Here is a 14,579-nt window from a genome sequence, read left to right as displayed (position 1 = left end):
CATACCCAGCTCCTTCAGCCTTTCCTCATAGGACTTGGTTTCCAGACCCTTCACTATCTTTGTTGCCCACCTCTGAACACATTCAAGCTTGTCTGTAGTTCTTTATTCACAGTCATCCGACCAGCTTAATACAAACAAAAACGAAATCATAAAAACAAACCCATCACCTCTTACACAAAATTCCTGACTCCTACTATTACACATATTGTTAAAACTCATAACCAAGATTTACACTCTCAATTTCCCTCCTTTCCAACTGAGCAGCTTAACAGAAACGGGCAATCTTAGATGAAACATCAGAATGAGCGTCGGACAGCAAGAAGGCAATTTGCTCATCCTCCTGCCTGCCCGCCAAGAACCCAAGAATCGGAGAGATTAATCTTGCCCTCAAGTCATTGTAATTAGGGCAGTGCAAAATGATGTGGAGAGTTGTTTCAACCTCATTGCAATTGCAGGGGCACAATCTTTCCAGATATGGGTACCCAGCATAACGTCCCAAAAGCACCGAAGAGAAAAGTGCGTTGAGTCGTGCTTTTGAGAAAGCTATCCGATATTTTGGGATAGTGATGTTGAAAAGATACCTGGCTGGGGACAGTACTTCGGCTTGCTTCCCTAAGAAAATGTGTGCAGAAAGACTAGCTCTAGCAGATCTCAGTTCACCAACCTCAGGCGCAGAAGTTCTTTCGCATCCCTCAATTCCATCATTGCTAGGGGCTCAGGGGAGAGATCACAGAGTCTAAAATGATCTAGACACCTTTTCTCCCAAGTTCCCACAAAAGAGTTGAAAAAAACCAGATGGGGAAGGCCACTTGGCTTTGAGAGAACCTTCAAGAAGTAACAAAGGGTGTTTAACCACATAGATGTCTCGATGCTTGGGACGCCAGATTCCAACCTGATGGCAGTGTTTGGCACACAACTGGGAACAAACAGAAGCTTGCGCAGGAGTTTAGTTTGTACTATCTCCAACGACTTGGTGGTTAAATAAGGGGCAATTTCAGCAACTGGACCTTGGTCTTTGCAGTATACAACCTTAATGCTGAAGGCAAGAATTTGGCCCCTTTGGAGGTATAAAAACGGTAGATGGCATCAGCTGTTCTTTGCACAGATTGTGCAACATAGTTCTTATGTGCCAAACGCTTACCCTGATAATGAAAAATCACCCCCATGTATTTAATAATTTTTACTTGCTCAATAGGTTTACCATTTAGAAACCAGCAATGAGCCTTGAAACGTTTGGCAAAAACTAAAACCTTGGTTTTATCTAGATTAATTTCCAACTTTTCCTGCAGACTGGTCTGGGTTAGATGGCGAAGATAGTATAAGCACGTCGTCAGCATACGCAAGAACTGGAATATGCTGATCGGCGAGCTTGGGAGGATGTAAAGCCAAATCATTAAAGGAGGTTAGAAGTGAATTTATGTACAAATTGAAAAGCAAGGGGGCGAGCACACAACCCTGTCTGACACCCTTGTTCACTAAAATTGGTTGGGTTAAATGGCCTTGAGATGAGCATCTTATCCTGATGCCCGAGTTACTATAAAGGCTAACCATTAGCAACAACAGCCGTCTGTCAATAGATGAAGCTGCAAGCTTGTCCCATAACCTGGATCTGGGTATCAGATCAAAAGCAGCCTTAAAGTTGACAAAGGCTGCAAAGAGTCTGGAGCCCTTTGTGGCCAAATATTTATCAACCAGAAATTGCAGCACCAAAGTCTGATCAAGGTGGGATCTTCCAGGGCAGAAGGCAGCCTGAACATCGGCAATAATGCCTAGAATCCATCCAGGCCGTAAGTTTGTCCCTCAGATGTAAGGCATACAGTTTGCTAATAGCACTTAGCAAACTAACTGGCCTATAGTTCGAGGGGAGATCATGACCCCCTCTTTTGTAAATGGGCACAATAATCGCCCAGCCCCAATCGGCTGGCATGTTTGCTGTCTCATCTATATATGAGAAAAGGGAAGCCAACGTTGGAGCCCACCAATCCTGATGCTCTTTGAGTAGGTCAGACCTAATGTAATCCTCCCCAGGGGCTTTCCCGCTTTTCACCCTCCCTAAAAGGGAGTTCACTTCCTCGCAGGTGACAGGATCCCAGGACAGAATGTCCTCTGTTAGCAACTTCGCTTGTAGGGTGGGGCAAGAGGGCTCTTCAGAGGCATATATCCTCTGAAAGTGTTCCACCCATTCTGCAGCAGTAATATGATTTGAAGCTCCTGAGGGGAAAACTTTCAATAGTGGGTTAATTGTATGCCAAAAAAGCGATGAATTGTTTGATTTTGCTGCATTAATCAGGGCCTCCCAGTTTCTCTTAATAAAAGTTTCTTTCTTATGTTGGGTAAGTTCCTTGAATTGTTTTTTTAGGACTTTTAACTGCATATAGTGAGCCATCAACTGAGATTCCCTTGCCAGAATCAGGCCAGCTGTAACCTGCCTCTTTGAGGACCTGCATTCTGAATTGTACCACTCGTAAGATCGTCTTTTCAGAACTGTGTTATTATGCGTATAATAGGAGAGGGTAGGTTTTAGGGCAGCAGTTATATCATTATAATGTGAAACAATGTCACCCTCCTTCTCCATTATCATTTTCCTGAGGCCCATCACCTGTTCACACCCCAAGAGACTCCTGATCTTAGTACTGACTCTGCTGGACCTTCTTAAACTGTGGTGCTCAAAACTGAACACAAAACTCTAGGTGACGCCTAACCAGAGCATAGCATCACTTCATGTGATCTGGACACTAGATGTCTGTTGATACAGCCCAAAATTGAATTTGCCTTTTTAGCTACCGCATCACACTGCTGACTCATGTTCAGAGTATGGTCCACTAAAATGCAGAACTTTATATTTATCCCTGTTAAAATTCATTGTATTGGTTTTAGCCCAGTTTTCCAGCCTGTCAAGATAATCCTGTATCCTTTGTCTGTCTTCTACTGTATTTGGAACCCCTCCCAATTTAGTATCATCTGCAAATTTAATAAGCATTCTCTCTATTCCATCATCTAAATCATTTATGTTGAACAAAACAGGCCCAGGATAGATCTTTGAGGTACTCCACTTGTCACTCCTCTCCAAATGGATGAGGAACCATTAACAAGCACTTTTTGGGTGCGATCTGTCAGCCAGTTACAGATCTACCTAACAGTAACAGGATCCAAACCATATTTTACCAACATCAACAAGGATAGTATGTGGAACATTATCAAAAGCCTTATTGGAATCAAGATAAACTATGTCTCCAGCATACTCCTGATCCAGCAAGGTAGTAACTTTCTCAAAAAAGGAGATCAGGTTAGTTTGACATGACTTGTTCTTGAGAAACCCACGTTGGCTCTTAGTAATCACAGCCATCTTTTCTAAGTGCTCAAGGACTGACTGACTGATGATTTGTTCTAAAACATTCCAGGTATAGATGTCAAGCTGATGGGTCTGTAGTTACCTAGATCTTCCTTTCCCCCTTCTTGAAGATATGGTATCTTGCCCTTGCTTCCTATACACTAGAAGTTCATTTCTGAAAGCAGTGAAAAAACGACTCTAGCAACTCTGTAGTAGTTTGCCATCCACCTAAGAGTCTCAACTGATGGGTTGAAGACCACTGTTGCAAACAGCTCTAGTCAGCACCATGCATCAACTTGCTGAGCATACTAAATGGTCCTCCAAATGTTTACCAAGAAACCTCTGAATATTGTAAGACAAGTTAATGTGGAAAGAAAGGCAAAAAGTTTGAAAAACGCTGACAGAGTATTCAGCCAAACAAGCTATTGGAAGTAGCCAGCAAGCGCCAGCTTTCAAAAACACAGTCGAACCAAAACCAGGCATACCTCTACTTTAAGAAACGTCTCTTAGCAGCTAAAATTAAGATTTTCCTATTAAGCTTTATAACAGTGAAAACGGAACCTGTATAATATTGAAAAACAATTATCCTTGAATAATGCAACAGTTTATTTTGCTTAGTAAACAGTTTCTTTTGTAGAAGGCTACGTGCCACAGAATTGAACTGAAAACAATTAGAAAGAAAAACACTCACTTTCATATAGCAGGGAAAGCATTAGACGTCCAAGTTTTTTTTAAAAAGTGTTAAGTCAACTAATCTGTCATCCTTGCGGAGTTCTTTGAACTAGTATGTAGGCTGAATTCTAACAAGCAGGCCTTAAACATTATTGTAATTTTTGCAGCTCTGTTCTTGTGCACATTTTCTACAATCGCTAAATGGGTGATATCTAGTCAACAAAGCAATTTTATTTTACTCTGCTAAGTTTTAATCAAGATAATGCTAAAATTTTGCTTAGTTTCACCCACACAGAAAGAAAAAATGTTTCCAAAATTTGAAATTTTCCGATGCAGTTGCAGGCCAGCTCTGCGGAGTACATGCACCACTTCATTTCCCCTAGTTGATACCCAGTTTACTACAGCACACTGACCCCTGTAAAAAGGGTTCATTTTGTGCATCAGTTTTCAGACAAAACTGTCTAGGGAACAGAGTGGTCCCCAAGACCTCAGAAACTGTTCATCTGGCTTTTGAGCCTATGCTTATGTCCAGATCACTGCTGCATCCAGAACATTGAATCCTCCATAGGTGACTGGTTACTAACAGGGTAAAGATCATTTTGAATTGTGCTTCCATGCTGATCCTGCAAGCCTTGTCCATCATTTCAAGCACACTGGCTAGTACAAGGACCAACAAAGAAAACCATTCTAAGGTGCTACTGCACTTGAATCTAGCTGTTCTATGGCAGACCAACATGGCTACCCTCTGAAAATACTGCAAGACAACTTCATGGTCTAGGTCAGAATAAAGCATTTTTCATATGTTCAGAACTAATAATGATGCCTCCTTTCCATTCCAATATGTGTCCATTTTGAAGTTATAGCTGTTATGAGAAACAATTTTCTCAGTTTAGCAATATCCCAAGGGAAGGCAGGCTCCAAGGAGAGCACACAATGACACGCCATGGGGGGTGGGGCCTAGGGCACCAGGAATTCTGGTGCCAGCCCTGATCTTCACTGGGACCAGACAAAAGGGATGGAGATGACAGAATGTGGAATACCACAAGTCAATTCTTCTCCACCATCCATTATCATTTCTGAGTCTGCCTCTCCAGATTATGGAAGATAAACCATGTAAGTTGTAGGGATGGCCACTTGAGCAGCTGGGAGTGGGCAGCAGCTGGTTTTCTACTGTTTGCATCTCCAAGTTTTCTAATGTTTGCTTACCAGCCTCCTTGGCAGTGAGCAATTCTGCTGTGCCATGTGTGCACAGCATTTTAGTGACATCAGGGGGGCACGGCTCCCATCAGCAGCTGGAGACTGGCTGTGTCTGTGGGCACAAATCATTTGGGAAGGGGTGCTGACACACTGTTCTGGGAGGATATTGGTGGGACATCAAGGGCTCCAGCATGATCGCTGTTTGTCCACAGCTTGCACTGAGATGTTTCCAGCATTGATTTCTCTCTGCGGAAAAGCCCCAGGATGCTGACTAGTGGCAAAGCCATGCCAACGTAAGCTGCCTACAGATATAAACATTTTAGGATGGGGTGGCAAGAAGCCACAGGGCTCTATCCAGTGGCTCTGTTCCATTGACAGTGGAACTCTCCTGCCGCAGAAGGTGCTTTCAGCCAGCAGAATCAATGTTGGATGCAACCCATCATTCTTGTTAAAGTATAAACATTTAATGTAATATTTTTGAAAGTTCTGACATATTTTGGAAAAAGCGCCAAATGACAACAACAAACTTTAGTTTCGAATTGCTTTGAGATTACTTTTAGCAAGCACTTTGCAAGGGAATTAGTAGTATTCTGAGCAATGCCTAACACTTTCCAGCACTTATTACATCCAAATAAGAAATATTTTACTGCAAGGATTCTTCTACAGTCGCTACACTACTGTCCCAATTTTCTAAGCAGCATAAACCTTATGGGTTTAGTAGGCTTGTTATTAATTTTCCTCAGATTAGCTTTCTTTCCCCTTCAGAGTATATAAAATCAGAACTTTAACAAGCAAATGCAATGGACATTATCTGTTTCTCAAGATAATGCTTCTGCATGAAAAAGCATTATTTAATGACAGCCATATTCTCTTGTTAACATGGTTAACCAAGACTTTACTTAGCCCAAGCTGCAAATTTATAAGGGTTGCTTTGTATAGGAGTAGCGACAAAAATAAAGATTGATGAAACTGCTGAACAAAACAAGAAATGCTTTAATTGAGATAGATGTCCCACCAGTTTTCAGCTCCAACAATGGTGGAAGACGAAAACTTTTTGCCCGCCCCAGAACCACTAATTTTGGAAGGGGTGTTGAAAGACCTGAGTCAGATTGAGGTGACAAAAGAGGAGGTCCTACAACTGATAGACAAATTAAAAACTAATAAGTCACCGGGTCCGGATGGCATACATCTGAGAGTTCTGAAAGAACTCAAAGTTGAACTTGTGGATCTTCTAACAAAAATCTGTAATCTTTCATTGAAATCTGCCTCCGTTCCTGAGGACTGGAAGGTAGTAAATGTCACCCCCATCTTTAAAAAGGGTTCCAGAGGAGATCCGGGAAATTACAGGCCAGTCAGTCTGACTTCAATACCGGGAAAGTTGGTAGAAACCATTATCAAGGACAGAATGAGTAGGCACATTGATGAACACGGGTTATTGAGGAAGACTCAGCATGAGTTCTGCAAGGGAAGATCTTGCCTCACTAACCTGTTACATTTCTTTGAGGGGGTGAACAAACATGTGGACAAAGGAGACCCGATAGATGTTGTTTACCTTGACTTCCAGAAAGCTTTTGATAAAGTTCCTCATCAAAGGCTCCTTAGAAAGCTTGGGAGTCATGGAGTAAAAGGACAGGTCCTCTTGTGGATCAAAAACTGGCTGAGTAATAGGAAGCAGAGAGTGAGTATAAATGGGCAGTCTTCGCAGTGGAGGACGGTAAGCAGTGGGGTGCCGCAGGGCTCGGTACTGGGTCCCATGCTCTTTAACTTGTTCATAAATGATTTAGAGTTGGGAGTGAGCAGTGAAGTGGCCAAGTTTGCGGATGACACTAAATTATTCAGGGTGGTGAGAACCAGAGAGGACTGTGAGGAACTCCAAAGGGATCTGTTGAGGCTGGGTGATTGGGTGTCAACGTGACAGATGCGGTTCAATGGGGCCAAGTGCAAAGTAATGCACATTGGGGCCAAGAATCCCAGCTACAAATACAAGTTGATGGGGTGTGAACTGGCAGAGACTGACCAAGAGAGAGATCTTGGGGTCGTGGTAGATAACTCACTGAAAATGTCAAGACAGTGTGCAATTGCAATAAAAAAGGCCAACGCCATGCTGGGAATTATTAGGAAGGGAACTGAAAACAAATCAGCCACTATCATAATGCCCCTGTATAAATCGATGGTGCGGTCTCATTTGGAGTACTGTGTGCAGTTCTGGTCGCCGCACCTCAAAAAGGATGTTATAGCATTGGAGAAAGTCCAGAAAAGGAAAACTAGAATGATTAAAGGGCTGGAACACTTTCCCTATGAAGAAAGGTTGAAACGCTTGGGACTCTTTAGCTTGGAGAAACGTCGACTGCGGGGTGACATGATAGAGGTTTACAAGATAATGCATGGGATGGAGAAAGTAGAGAAAGAAGTACTTTTCTCCCTTTCTCACAATACAAGAACTCGTGGGCATTCGATTAAATTGCTGAGCAGACAGGTTAAAACGGATAAAAGGAAGTACTTCTTCACCCAAAGGGTGATTAACATGTGGAATTCACTGCCACAGGAGGTGGTGGCGGCCACAAGCATAGCCACCTTCAAGAGGGGTTTAGATAAAAAATATGGAGCACAGGTCCATCAGTGTCTATTAGCCACAGTGTGTGTGTATATATAAAAATTTTTGCCACTGTGTGACACAGAGTGTTGGACTGGATGAGCCGTTGGCCTGATCCAACATGGCTTCTCTTATGTTCTTATGGTTTGACCTTTGGAACATACCAGCAGACAGTGGTTCAAGGCCACTTTCTAGCTGCTCAGCAAATCCATTTTCTAGGGGCAGGGCCTATTTATTTCTCTCTGTGGGAATGGGAGTAGTGGTTAGACGGTCAGACTGAACTCTGAGAGACCAGTTTGAAGCCCTACTCTGCCATGGAAGCTTGTTTGGTAATCCTGAGTCAGTCACAAATCCTCAGCCTAGCCTACCTCACAGAGTTGTTGTGGGGATAAAATGGTGAAGGGGAGAATGGATTGCCATTGGGGAGAAGAGTGGGGTATAAATGAAGTACATAAATAAATAAATTTGATTTCACAATGGAAAAACAAGCCAAATTTTAAAGGACTTTTTAAACAACCTTCAGGTAACGTACTCTGGAAAAGGGAAATCAGAGGATATCAGTCTTCATATGGATGTGATTCGGGCCCTGCAATTTTTCCAGGATCAGTTCTGGTGTCAAAAATTCATGCTGTAATACATTTGATGGAAAGTGCCCTTAAGTTGCAGTCAATTTCTGGTGACCCCATAGATTTTTCAAGGCAAGAGACATTCAGAGGTGGTTTGCCATTACCTGCCTCTGTTTTGTGACCCTGGATTTCCTTGGTGGTCTCCCATCCAAGTATTAACCAGGGCTGACCCCTGCATAGCTTCCAAGATTGGGCTAGCCTGAGCTATGCAGGTGAGGCTGTAATACATACTGAAGAGTATTTCAGCAAAACGCCATTTGCAATATAGTCCCAGTGGCTGGCTGCACTGCCAAAATACCTATTTATTTAAAAAATAGTTTGCTTATTCATCATGCAGTGAAGAGTGTTTGTGATGCAGCTTAGTGTTCAATCGCTATCATGCAGCAAGGAACTTGTTCAGGAGGTTGATCTGAGAAGATTCTGGCAACGCTACCTCAAGGACAAACCAGATGGCTGGCAGCAGCAGACATGTCTGGGAAGGCTGATTAGCCAATAGCTGCAAAGCGACAGGGTGCGGAGGCTGTGATTTGCAGGGCAGAAATGGTAGGAAGAGAGAAAGAGTTCTTTCTCCTACATAGTAGCCCCTTGCTTATATCTCCCTGTGACAGGGCAAATATTGTTTAATTAAATGTTTTATATATTTTGGAGCAGATATTAACAGCAGGGGTTTCAATAGAATAAGAATATCAAAAAAAAATGCTAAGTAAAAATGCTAAGTAAGAAATGAGAGTCTGGCAAAAAAAATCAGTCCTAATTCTGGGAGTGGTGAGGAGGAGGAGGAGATGACCATAGATTTATACCCCATCCTTGTCTTTGAATCGTAGTCTCATAGCAGCTTACAATCTCCATTATCTTCTTCCCCCACAACAGACACCCTGCGTGGTGGGTGGGGCTGAGACAGTGCTCACAGAAGCTGCCCTTTCAAGGACAACTCTGCGAGAGCTGTGGCTAACCCAAGGCTATTCCAGCAGCTGCAAGTGGAGGAGTGGGGAATCAAACCTAGTTCTCCCAGATAAGAGTCCACACACTTAACCACTACATCAAACTGGCTCTGGGGGGACTGTTTTTTGAGGTAGAGGAACCAAATTTCCAGCATAGCATCCGGCACCTCTATTCAAAGAACCCACCAAGTTTCAAAAATATTAGACCAGGAGGTCCAATTCTGTGAGCCCCAAAAGAAGGTGCCCATAGCCTTCATCATTTCCAATTGGAGAGAAGACATTTAAAGGCATGTGGTCCCTTTAAATGTGATGGCCAGAACTCGCTTTGGAGTTCTATTATGCTTGTCACAACCTTGCTCCTGGCTTCGCCTCAATGTCTCCTGGCTCCACCCCCCAAATCCCCAGATATTTCTTGAATTGAACCTGGCAACCCTAGTAAACTTTGCTAAAAATCCCAGCAAGCTGATGGAGTACTTTTCATTGTGCTCTGCCTTCCTTGAGCCTCTAGTGGCTGCAGTCGGAAATGCCTTAGAAAAAACTTTTTAAAAAAACCAAAAACATGCATTTCATGAATGCAGTATGAGGTTGGCTTCAGAGGCCTTCCAGCTGACATGGGCCTCAATCCCCCCCTCTCAGTGGCACTATAAAGTACACAGTTGCTATAATCCTCTTGTTATTGAGTAGTATGAAAGTAGAACAGGTGGCTCATCTGAAGCTACCCCTACATATTCATAATTGATATGAGCCATGAACTGGGGACTTCTCTTTCATACAAGTACTTAATTTTTATTCCAGTCTTTTTGAATAGAGTGAAACTCATTTTACAGAGAACCATGCTGAAGTGCAAGGTGACTTCAAGAAGCAGCTTTCTGCCATGTCCATGCTGTTTTCACCTTGGCAGTTTTATGATGCAGCTCTTTATTCCCAACTATTGGTCTTTTACATGGAGGGAAAAAGCAGTGGGGTTAATGTTAAGGACATAAGAAGAACCCTGCTGGATTGGACCAATGTGAACTATAAATATATCGGATTCACAATGGGAAATCACAAAACCTCTTTCGGGAAAGAAAACAGGTTGCCAGCAATGCTTCCTCTAAGCTGCAGAATCCCGTGAGCAAAAATTCTACTTTGTGAACTACTGGTATTAAAGTGGTGAGCTACTGGCATTAAAATTATGAGCTATTACATATATTATTGTGCTCTGGGGTCACCCTTCCTGAGCTAAGACAAAAATGTGTGAGCTGGAGGTTAAAAATCTGTGAGCTGGCTCACGCTAACTCAGCTTAGAGGGAACACTGGTTGCCAGTAGTCCTCAATTCTCTGTCTAGTTTTTAAAAAGTCCATTCTCTACCTCTTCCTCAGGAGGGGACCTGTTCAAAGCAATTTACATAACAACTCTTCCCAAAAATTTTTTAAAAAGAAATTAATAATACTACACAGTATAAAGGTCACGAGAACAAACTCACAAAGCTGTCAGATCAAAGCATAAAAACTAGCCAGCCTCAATCATAAAACCACTGACCAATAAGACAGCATAAAAACCCTTAAAGGTCACCCAACAATCTAACCCCCGAGGCTTTGGCCTGAAGCTGAAAGACAAATCATTTGGGCATAAAGAAAGGTTGAAAACAGAGAACATTCTTCCCTTTAGGGCCACCTCCTAGTTCAGAAGGTGGAGGAACGTGAAGCAGGAACTTCGTACATGGAGAGGTCCCAATGGAAGTATACAGTGGTATCTTCATGCCTACAATGATGTATTTGGTAGTGGTGGCAAGTGCCATCAAGTCACAGTTCACTTACGGCGACCCCATAGAGTTCTCAAGGCAAGATGGCTTGCCATTGTCTGCCTCTGCGTAGCAACCTTGGACTTCCTTAGTTGTCTTTCATGCAAGCACTAACCAAGGCCAACCCTGCTTAGCTTCCAAGATCGGCCATCCAGGTCAAGGGAAGGCTATTATATCACAAACTGATCAGTTTCAAAATAAAAGAGGTAGGATTCACCAAGCTGTAAAGCTTAAATATGCTGCAACGTGGAAGAAAGCGAGCACCATAACGAACAGAAAGCCATAATAATCTCAGTTCTTTGGTCCTGTGCCATATGGAGTATGCTACAAAACTGCAAGAGCTACTCACATAAAGTTTTCTGGGTATTCACTCAGGGCCATGTCAATGATATTCAGAGCATCGTGGTAGTGTTTCTGTGCTGAAAGCAAGAGGGCAAGGAGATGCAAAGAGTTTGCATCATCTCCTTGCAGTTGCAGAGCCTGCCGAACGTAACCCAAGGCCTCTGGTATCTGTTGGAAAGAAATGCTGAAAGGAGTCATTACCACACATTTGCTAGAGGAATTCCACCACATGTGGAGTTGATGAAAACGTGAGAATGGAAAGCATGCCCCATAACAATATATTTGTATCTTGAGACTGAGGTGAATTTTTTTTTGGCAGTATCCATTGTGGTACATTTGCAATTCAAAGCAGCCCATAGGTATGTGCTGCCAAGCTTGACTTGACATCCAAAAACATACTCTGAAACCTTGCCCCTGAAAGACAAAGCAGCTCCATATTATCTAAATGCACAAAATGCGAGCAGCAAAACTTTCTTTGAGATTTTTTTTTAAAGACGATATTTTGGCTGAACAAAAGATGCCTTTGCAGTATTTTATGTAACAGATTCAGATGCTGAGTGGCTATCCAGGAGAAAATGTAATTTTAATTACACAAGAGCTCACAATTTTTGGCTGGCCTTGATAGCCACCCTAAATTGGTCCTCACAACCTCACCCCTGGCTCCCTCAAAAGAAGAGTACGAAAATGAAGTAATCTGTGTAGCACATATACATTCAGGAAAACTTTATGCTTTATCAGTGTTCATTTAAAGGTACAGTAATGTTAATAGGTTATACAAATTTCACTGATAACAAAAACCACGATGCAAGTGGTAAAAATCAATTTCACACGATAGTCTTCATATGAATCCTAAATTTCACAGTTGTCAATGTGCTAGGATTCATATGAGGACTATTGAGTGAAATTAATTTTTACCACTTGCATTGAAGTTTTTGTTATCAGTGAAATTTATATAACCTATTAACATTACTGTACCTTTAAATGAACGCTGATAAAGCATGAAGTTTTCCTGAATGTATATGTGCTACACAGATTATTTCATTTTTGTACTGTTCTCTACTGTGTATCCTCTAGTTTCCCTCAAAAGAAGGGCAAGGTCTGTCAGGGAATGGCGATGACATGAATGGCAGCAGCCATTTTGATGGCAGTCAACACTGTGACAACTGTCAGAGCAACCAAGAGACTGTGGGCACCTTCTTCCAGGTGACCTGCTGCCCCCCAAGGCTGACATTAACAGTACCTGCTGGCCCTGAGTCTAGGTGGAAGCCTGCCACAACAGTTGCAGCTTGGGACAGACTGGGAATTTAAAAGGGCCTTGGAACAAGCCAAGCCGAGCAGACCTTGTGACATTACAAGTCAGACTGCAGGGGCCACTCAGCCCAGTAGCCCCAACAACGGGCATTAGCCCATCCATTGCTTCCTCTTTCAAACTGACAGCAGTGCAGGAGACAATGGCTGAGTGGACTCTGATGACTACTAATGATGATCTGAGAAGAGTGGCACCTGAGGAGCTGGCAGGTAGAGAGTCCAGGGCTTGGTGGTGCTTACAACCTAGCCGCCAGAGGCCCTCTAGGGCCAATCCTCCCATAGCTGCAGCTCCTGCTTCTAATCTCTTCCATTTGCAGACTGCAGTACCGTCTGGACTGTAATGTCTCTTCTGAACAATGACTGTTCTCCTGCCATGTGGCAAAGCCTGTCTGGCCTGGCCGTGTTCATGTTCATCTGAGCACAGAGAAGTGCTGTGCCGCTTATGCTAGGGTCTTGCAGGAGTGTCTGCCATAGGTGAACATTACATTTTAAACAACTAAGCAAAAATGGACATGTTTTGCAAATGTACAAAGAATGAAATGTCAGTATTTAGTTACAGAACAAAAGTTTGAGTTCAGTGGCACCTTTAAGATCAACAAAAGTTTTATTCAAGGCATAAGCTTTCATGTGCTTCTGAAGAAGTTTATACTTTGAATAAAACTTTGTTGGTCTTAAAGGTGCCACTGGACTCAATCTTTGTTTTGCTGCTTCAGACCGACATGACTACGCACCTGAATTTATTTAGCTACGTCATTTATATATTGCCTTTCTCCCCTGTGAGAACTCAAGGCAAGTAGGCTGCTGTGAGTCTGTGATTGGCCCAAAATTATCCAGTGAGCTTCCTTGGCAGTACGGGGATTTGAACTTGGGTCCCCCAGATCCTAGTCTGACATTGCAACCAGCGTTCTCTCTAAGCTGAGTTAGTGTGAGCTAGCTCACAATTTTTTAGCCTCCAGCTCACACATTTTTGTATCCACTCAGGAAAAATGGCCCTAGAGCAAACTAATTTATACAGTAGCTCACAACTTTAATTTCAGTAGTTCATAAAGTAGAATTTTTGCTCACAAGACTTCATGGCTTAGAGGGAATATTGATTGCAACCATTACACCACACTGGCTCTTGGTTTGCAAAAGCCAGTCTTAATGCTGTATTTCTACAAGATTCTGCACAGACACAAAGAAAATGATGATTCTGATTCCTGGATGATGAATGGCAGGCCATTTAACATGGTTCATCTCCACTGAAATCATAGAGAGACTTCCATCTTTCAGGATTAGATTGGACTTGAGGATGGAATCAAATCCGGAATGCTTCCGAGAACTAAGTTCCATCTTATTGGCCTCAGTGCACTTTACAACTGCCATCTAACTGGAAAGAACACAAACCTCCCTCTATAGCCCTCTGGTATGAGAAATTCTGGGACCAATTAATTATGTGTAAACTTTCTAACTTGAATAAATCATACGGAAACAGCTAAATCATACACTGATTTTGAGTTAACTTGGCTCCTGGTTCTTCAGTATATGGTGGATAATGACATTTTGTTGACTAACTCATTTTATAGGAAGTGGGTATTGTTTTAACAAAGAAATGTAAGAAAATTGTTGTGGTCCTCTGATGATGATGGTATAAAGCTGAAATTTTCCTTTGCCTTTTATTGTCTTTTATTTCTCAGCTTTTAATACATGTGTTAATGCTATGGAATTAAAATAAAAATTTAAATGAGATATCTGCAAGTCTCAGACTGGAGAATTCAGGTTGCAGGATAATCACATTTCAGCTTG

At 42.4% G+C, this 14,579-nt stretch overlaps 1 protein-coding gene across 7 annotated transcripts in view; it reads right to left on the bottom strand.

Annotated features, from left to right (window-relative positions):
- The window catches only part of TTC7B (tetratricopeptide repeat domain 7B), a 172,477-nt gene that overhangs the window by 66,602 nt on the left and 91,296 nt on the right, over window positions 1–14,579 (bottom strand). For all 7 annotated transcript variants that reach the window (XM_060261566.1, XM_060261572.1, XM_060261567.1 and 4 more), the window contains one exon: window positions 11,494–11,654. In XM_060261566.1, coding sequence (XP_060117549.1) covers window positions 11,494–11,654 — 161 coding nt within the window. The remainder of the gene's footprint in view (window positions 1–11,493; window positions 11,655–14,579) is intronic.

This window comes from Heteronotia binoei, chromosome 21, assembly GCF_032191835.1.
Source record: "Heteronotia binoei isolate CCM8104 ecotype False Entrance Well chromosome 21, APGP_CSIRO_Hbin_v1, whole genome shotgun sequence".
Taxonomy (NCBI): Eukaryota; Metazoa; Chordata; class Lepidosauria; order Squamata; family Gekkonidae; genus Heteronotia; species Heteronotia binoei.
Note: the sequence above shows the minus strand (reverse complement) of the source record. Positions and strands in the feature narration are given on the sequence as shown.